This window comes from Leuciscus leuciscus, assembly GCF_965113295.1.
Source record: "Leuciscus leuciscus genome assembly, chromosome: 9".
NCBI classification, from domain to species: domain Eukaryota; kingdom Metazoa; phylum Chordata; class Actinopteri; order Cypriniformes; family Leuciscidae; genus Leuciscus; species Leuciscus leuciscus.
In genome coordinates, this window is record NC_138733.1 from 21,360,599 (window position 1) to 21,368,467 (window position 7,869).

The window sequence follows — 7,869 nt, forward strand, 5'->3', positions numbered from 1 at the left end:
AGAAGAAGAAGATAAATACTTTTTATTGCTACCAATGGATTCCCGTTGAAAAGTTGTAGACCTAGATAGCCTAGTTCTTCATAATTATAATCAATCCTTGCTGAAGACATTGAGCTCGCAGCTGATTGGTCCGTTTCAACCATGGTTTCAACGTGAGTCGGTCATTATATTAAATGTTTAAAATGTAATTTCCAGCAAAATGTGATTTGAGATGTAGTGGGCATGGAGTTTCATAATTCATCTGTAGGCTAATGTATGTCCAATGTTGGACAAACTAAACAAATTAAAGGAAATAGCATATTGTTGAGTCTGAAAAGTGTGTTTATTGGAGTTTAATTTCCAAAAGTCCACATGGCTAGAAGAGCAGCAGGTGTTTTCGTTGTCTAATTGGTGGTGTCGGGCGACATCTTGTGGTTCTTTTTTATGTAAGATATGTTGGAGCTGTTTCACAATAGGCTACTTCAATGTCATAGGCTGTTACATGTGGCTGAAACCATAAAACAATTAGACACACTCAAAGTGTTAAAATGATAGCTTATACTGTAGCTGTAGGCTACATGAAGAAGACTTGGCTCATCTGTTTTATATAGCCGCGAATCTTCAAAATGTTGGTCTGCTATAGCTCCTTTTTATTTGAGCCAAGGAATGTTAATTTGATGGAATAGGCAATGTTGTGCACGTAGCCTATACTGTATTCACAAAACAATGTTTACTATATACATTGCCTACAATGACTCTACTATTCCTCTTTAAATATTATGGAAGTTGAATTTGCTTTTTATAAAAACACTCAATGTCCTTATTCACACCTGAAAACAGTAAACAGAAGCTAGAAGTGGCTCGTTAGTTTCGCACGCACATTTTGATGTGACCGCCACGTGCGCTGATTGGCCGGCCTCTCTGTCGCTGATGCTGTGTCATGATGAGTTGTCAGCGATTTAACGAGTTCATTCTCAATGGACTGCAAAGAAACCAACAGAAACGTTTGACTTGTCACTTGACAACCGGAGAATTTCGTCCAGACAGGTAAGAAATTAGAAAAAATGGTAAAGTAGCCTACGCAAGTACGACACCAGATATCAACATTAGTAAAATATATGTATCGTGTTGTCCTGCGTTACAAGACAAGACATCTCAGCTCAGCTCAGCTCAGCTCAGCTCAAGGTGTGTTCCAGTATTCCGCGAAACCAGTGACAGCTGGCAACGTGCGTTCCTTATTAAAAAATGTATAACTGTATTGCTTCTGCTCTAGTACAGTCTCTTGTGTGTAATCTAGTTACCATCACTACTTAACCCTATGATGTATCTTGTGTTACAGATAAGTGGTGAATACTGTGCAGTTGGAAGTTCAAGTGTCTTCCTCTCCCAGCTTTGACGGTAAACAGAAGCTGATTGACCAGACGTGCTTGGCTGTATAAAGGTAGCAGTAGCCTAGTACAGTGATGTTTGAAGTGCACCGGTTGGAAATGGAGAGTGGCAAGTTTTGTTACATTACTAATTAGTTGTTATTTCTTCAGCTGATAAACCAACAATGGAGACAAAACAGTGTGAAGAGATCACGGAGATGGTGTGTTTAGAGTCAGATCTGCTGGATGGACAGTAAGAGATTTTAGATTACATATGATCCAAACATGTTACAGCATATTTTACTATTATGCTAATAATAGTTGTTGTTTTTTTTTGAAAGAAGTATTTTATGCTCACCAAGGGTGCATTTATTTTATGAAAAATACAGTCAATCATTAATATTATTAAATATTATTACAATTTAAAATGACTGTTTTCTATTTTTAATATGCTGATTTGCTGCTCAAGAAATATTTCTTATCATTATCAATATTGAAAGCAGTTGTGATGCTTCATATTTTTGTGGAAACCGTGATGCACTACCATTTAAAAATTTGGGGTTGTAAGATAGAAATTAATAATTTAATTTAACACACATTACATTAATGGTAAAGGCATATATAATGTTACAAAATATGTATGTTTCAAATAAATGCTATTGTTTTAAACTTTCCATTCATCAAAGAGTCCTGAATTGTTTTTATTACAGTTTCCACAAAAATATTGAGCAGCAAAACGTTTTTTTCAACATTAATTATAACCATTAATCATAATAATATATTTATAATAATTCAGCACCTAATCAGCATATTACAATGAAGTTGCTGGAGTTGCTGAAAATTCTGCTTTGCCATCACAGGATAAAATCACATTTTAAAATAGATTAAAATAGAAAACAGTTATAATAATAGTTATAATTATATTTTTATTTCATAATAAATGAAAATATATTAAAATACCCCCCCCCCCCCCCCCCCCAACCCCTAAGAGAAAACCGCACATAATTATTAAAAACCTTTGACTGCCAGTGTAAATAATTTATTTATTTATTCAATCTGGCACCATGTTACCCTGTTCATCCTACAGAATGAAGGAGGTTGAGGTGGACCAGCATAAAATCCTGTTGGTACGCACTAAGGGAGAATTTGCTGCTGTGGGTGGTCTGTGCACTCATTATGGCGCTCCACTTATCAAAGGTATGGTCTCTGATCATCACACAGACTGACACAAACTGAGCAATAAATAACCCTGTCCTGTGTTTACTTAGAACTGTAAGTAGAGTGAAAACAGGTTTTGTTTTTTTTCATTCATCATTCTGTGACCTTTGTCATTCTTAATTCTGAGCTGTATCCAGTGCCTTTCTTTTTTTCAAGTCTACCGTGACATTGTGTTTCCAACCATCATAAAGGCGTTTTTATGCTTGCAGGTGCATTGCTTGGAGAACGAGTTCGGTGCCCATTTCATGGGGCATGTTTCAATACTAAAACTGGAGATATTGAAGAATTTCCTGGACTGGACTCTCTGCCTACATACAAAGTATGAATATACACTGCAGGATGGCACTTAAGGAATCAAGCATTTTTGTTGTGTCATGTGCCCGTTACAAATTCATATTTTATGTCACATGCAATTTCCCATACAGTTTTATGAATGAATCCATTACCTATTTGTTTACTTCTCCTGTCCTGTTAAGGTCAAGGTAGAGGGTGGTAAAGTTTATGTGACTGCTGATAAAAAGGTTAGTCATGTACCCCTGCGATTTTTAGGTCCAGCACAAGATTAGTTGCTTTTGAGGTGCATTTCATGAAATGTTGTGTATTTTGTAATTCTTAGAAACTGAAGAAGCGAGTTAAGAAAATGTGCGGTAGAGTGCCTGGAGTCAGCCACACGGTTGTTCTGATTGGAGGAGGTGAGTAATAGATACATCATCTAGACAAACCTTAATATATGTTTAATGCTTATTTCGTGCAAGAATATCTTTTACCTGATCCTCAGGTGTTCATCACCCCCTAGAGGGTTTTGCATCATACTGCAGGAGGTCAGCCAAATAATGAAAATATGTTTAAAAATATACATTATTAAGTTAACTTAAAGCTAAAATTCAGCAGTTGAAGTTCAAATAAATGTTTCCTTGTCCCTCCAACAAATAAATATACTTATACAATTAAAATTCTAGTTACAATTAAAATTAAAAGTCAATCCACCATGGCCTGAAAAAGTTTGTATGCCTCTTCTCTAGTCTGTCATATTGGGAAATGCAACATTTCTATGTGTTTGTGTTTCCACAGGCCCAGCTTCATTGCAGTGTGCGGAAACCCTTCGTCAGAATGATTATGAAGGGAGAATTATAATGGTTACTAAAGATGAGCAGCTGCCTCTGGATAAGACCAAGCTTAGCAAGGTTGGAATCCATGGATCATAGATTAAACAAAACCAGATTATATGATTTGATTGTCTCCCCATTACCTTATTGAATTAATAAACCTGTGTAGTTCCTTGTTTATGAAGATGTTGTGTGTTCATGGACTCTTGTAGGCAATGAATATTGAAATTGAAAAAGTGTTGCTACGACAGAGTGATTTCCTTCAACAACATGGAATTGAAGTATGGACTAAAAAAGAGGTGGGTTTCTTTTATTTCTTCCATTTATTTTCCTGGGATCACATGCATTGTATTTATTTGTGGATATTAACAATAATTGTCCCTCAAAGGTAAAGTCTGTTGACACAGAGGCTAAAACATTGACTTTCAAGGATGGCACTGTCCAACACTATGACCAGCTCTTGATTTCTACTGGGGGCAGGTTAGATCATAACTTCTTTTTAAAAGTGCTTAAGATTAGATAAATGTCCGATAAAAAGGCCATGTATAATGATAGACATTTGGACCTTTTATATGAATGCAATGTTTTATGGTGAATTATGTACTTTGTCTTTAGAGCCAGACCTCTGCAGTGTCCTGGTGCTGAACTAAAAAACGTGAAATTGCTGCAGAGCTATAAGGATGCCACAGAAATCCATCACATGAGTGCAGGCAACAAGGCCGTCATCGTTGGAACTTCATTCATAGGTATATAGAAATCAATTGGAAAGTAGCATTCTTTCACAAACACAAAAGTCTGGATATGTCCAAAAGCTTAGACAGTTGATTTGTTGCCTCATTGCCCTATCAGGCAATGACTTTGCAGGCAGCATTTGTGGACGAAGGTACCTCGCGAAACTGATTTCGGACAAAACTGTTTAATGATTACAACAAAATAGAGAGAGTTTTGGTAAGAACAAACCGAATATTTAATTACTACAATACTAATTTCCCTCTAGAAATGATATCAAAAGTGGAAAAAAGTTGGTCAAAAATGTACATTTACAAACTGACCACCAACCACAAATTTCAGATGCTATTTTTATATTTTGGCTCAACTGTCACGAAATGTAACACACAGGATGTTGGGATATCAAAGGCAGTGAAGGATTAATCTATCCTACCTTCAAAAATTGGTCATATGAAGATATCTTACTAGATAGGATGTGACACAATCATTGGATTCAGAGTGTCTTGTTGCTGCTGCCTGCGGAGGCAGCATTTTTCAGCTTTTGGATGCAGCCTAAGTTAATGGCAATATTGCAAATTATGACTTTCAATTGTCAATCAGGAATGGAGGTAGCAGCTTATCTGTCTGACAAGGCAGCCAGCGTCACTGTTATTGGCAGCAGTAAGTTTCCTTTCCAGTCATCACTGGGTCCAGATATCGGAAAAATGACAATGCAGGTCAGTGAACATTGTGGTATTTTCTTTCATTTTTGGTTTACTGCTATACGCCATCTATCACAAGTAATACATCATCTGTTAAAGATGCTGGAGGAGAAAAACGTGAAGTTCTGCACAAGTAATGGTGTGGCTGAAATTCGGGGTGAAAATGGAAAGGTACTGTAAGAGTAAAGCACATTAGTAAACAATCATAGAACTGATGTCAGTGCATCATAAAAAAAATAAAAATAATAACTTAATTGTTTAGGTCAAGGAAGTTGTTCTGAAAAATGGTGAAGTCCTTCCAGCGGATATTGTAATTGTGGGCATTGGTATGTACCAAAACAATTTTTTCATAGCAGTTTTGTTGTTGTCAATGACAAGCTGTTTATTTCTAACAGTTACATCTATAACATTTCAAAGGTGTCATTCCCAACTCTGATTTCCTAAAGAGAACATCAGTGGAAATTGATTCACGCAATGCTGTTGTTGTTGACAAGGTAACCGCCTTCATATCACATAGAACAAACACTTTCTTTTAACAAATAGAGTAGTTTTTATGACATCTGTGTTTTTCAGTTCATGAAAACCAACATTCCTGATGTCTTTGCTGCTGGAGATGTGGTGTCTTTTCCACTTCCTTTGGTCGGACATAAGAGAGTCAATATTGGACATTGGCAATTGGCGCAAGCTCACGGTACCACATGATATAATAATAAGAGTTTGAATATTAAAAAAAACACTACCATTCAAAAGTCTGGTGTCAGTAAGATTTTTAAAAAAAGATATAATACAGCAAGGACACATTTCTTTCAGCAAGGCACATTAAATAAAACATTGTTACCAAACATTTCTATTTAAAATAAATGCTGTTCTTTTTAACTTTCTACTCATCAAAGAATACTGAAACAGTTATCATGGTTTCCACAAAAATATTAAGCAGTACAACTGTTTACAACATCAATAATACAGTAAATGTTTCTTGAGCAGCAAATCAGCATATTAGAATGATTTCTGAAGGATCATGTGACACTGAAGACTGGAGTAATGAATTCAGCTTTACTTTCACAGGAATAAATTACATGTTAAAATATATTAAAATAGAAAACAGCTATTTTAAATCATAATAATATTACTATTTTTACTGTATTTTTGATCAACTAATACAACTTTGGAGAGAGACTTCTTTCAAAACCAAAAATTTGAAGGGTAGTGTTTGAGGTAATGTGTAAAATATGTGGTCGTGGTCTTCCACAGGAAGAATTGCTGGCTTAAGCATGCTGAATCAACAGGTTGCGATTAATACTGTGCCATATTTCTGGACCATGCTGTTGGGCAAAGGCATCCGATATGCAGGTGACCATTCCAAGATAAATCTCCCTACTCTGAGCAAATATGATATTTCAGCACATGAATAAAGTAATTTTAACTTCATCTATTTTAATTTGACCAGGCTATGGAGAAGGATACACTGACATTGTTTTTAAAGGAAGTACTAAGGAAAGAAAATTCTTGGCATTTTATATCAAGTAAGCTGATAGCTAATGAAGAAGCCTTAAAGTCCTTCAAATCTTTATGTCTTGAAATTAGGATTTCTCTTCGTTCATCACTGTTTATTTCATAATCCAGAGATGAAGAAGTGGTTGCAGCTGCCAGCATGAACTTTGACCCTGCGGTCGCTAGTTTGGCGGAAATGTTATTGATGGGGAAGAGGATCACTAAGACTCAGGCACAGTGAGTATCAATAAGTCAGAAACCCTCAACTCATTGCATCCATATGCCAGAGCTATGAATTGAAAAGCAGTTATTGAATGTATTTGCATGCATACAAATGAAACCTGTTTAGGGGATATAATACAGGATTTTCTCTGCTTTCACAGATCTGATGACCTCAGTTGGCTGCAGCTCCCATGAAAGTGCTTTGGCAACACTTTCCTCCATGACTATATTGATTACAGTTTGTCCATCTATCATTTTATTTGACTGTCTTAACTATATCTTCAGTAACAAAGACTGTACTTTATTTTGTCTTCTATATTAGTTTTTCCCCCACATAAATGTTGTTGTTTTCCCCCCTGGAAGGAATAAAACATTTCTGGTATAGTTATTCTTAGAAACAGCTGGAGACCAGCTTCAGCACTTGTATTATGTACTAAATAATGTGTGACAAGCATTTGTGTCAGTAGGAAATTTTATGATACAATAAAATATATTACTTTTTCTTTACTGAAATATTTCATACCCAAGTAAGATATATGTAGAATTTTGGATCCCCTGAGGAAAACATACTTATAAATCATACTAAATCATGTTTTGTTTTTGTTTAGGGGTTGGGTTAAGGATAGAATATACAGTTTGTACATTATTAAAATCATTATGTCTATGGAAAGTCCCCTTACAACATAAACAATTGAAACCAGTTTGTGTGTAATGAACATTTATCAAATTTTCAAAGCAGATAATTTGTTCTTCAGTTTCAAAGAATGGTGATACATTGCAACATCAGAAATAGACAGATAATGGATATCTTCAGAAAAGCTGTAGAGACAACACCATGAGGATTTACATCTACTGAAGTGTCACAAATGATGTTTCTATGTGGTTTTAATACACTTTAGTTATAATATTGCTAGGAAAATAAGATAATAATCTTAATTGATCATATTGAATAATTGTACTGTAAATATGTTGATTTCTTATTAATTATTACACTTACAATTATAGCAGACTTTTTATTAACAATATAAAGTAATAATAATTAAATAAATACACATA

General features: G+C 35.1%; 1 protein-coding gene across 1 annotated transcript; it reads left to right on the forward strand.

The window, feature by feature from the left end:
• Nucleotides 1–878: 878 nt before the first annotated feature.
• Nucleotides 879–7,513, forward strand: aifm4 (apoptosis inducing factor mitochondria associated 4). Its single transcript, XM_082180531.1, has 20 exons — nucleotides 879–1,026; nucleotides 1,319–1,420; nucleotides 1,518–1,599; nucleotides 2,434–2,543; nucleotides 2,774–2,883; nucleotides 3,041–3,085; nucleotides 3,181–3,256; nucleotides 3,636–3,748; nucleotides 3,883–3,969; nucleotides 4,059–4,150; nucleotides 4,286–4,416; nucleotides 5,000–5,115; nucleotides 5,200–5,271; nucleotides 5,363–5,426; nucleotides 5,518–5,594; nucleotides 5,674–5,791; nucleotides 6,352–6,450; nucleotides 6,548–6,623; nucleotides 6,724–6,828; nucleotides 6,975–7,513. Exons 3-20 carry the CDS (start codon nucleotides 1,532–1,534, stop codon nucleotides 7,006–7,008), a joined length of 1,593 nt encoding a protein of 530 aa, XP_082036657.1. The 5' UTR covers nucleotides 879–1,026; nucleotides 1,319–1,420; nucleotides 1,518–1,531; the 3' UTR covers nucleotides 7,009–7,513.
• Nucleotides 7,514–7,869: the final 356 nt, after the last annotated feature.

Coding starts and splice junctions, on each gene's coding strand:
- aifm4 (XM_082180531.1), top strand. CDS start 1,532: ATGGAGACAAAACAGTGTGAAGAGATCACGGAGATGGTGTGTTTAGAG. Junction 1,600..2,433: donor TCAGATCTGCTGGATGGACA/GTAAGAGATTTT, acceptor TTCATCCTACAG/AATGAAGGAGGTTGAGGTGG. Junction 5,792..6,351: donor GCAATTGGCGCAAGCTCACG/GTACCACATGAT, acceptor GGTCTTCCACAG/GAAGAATTGCTGGCTTAAGC.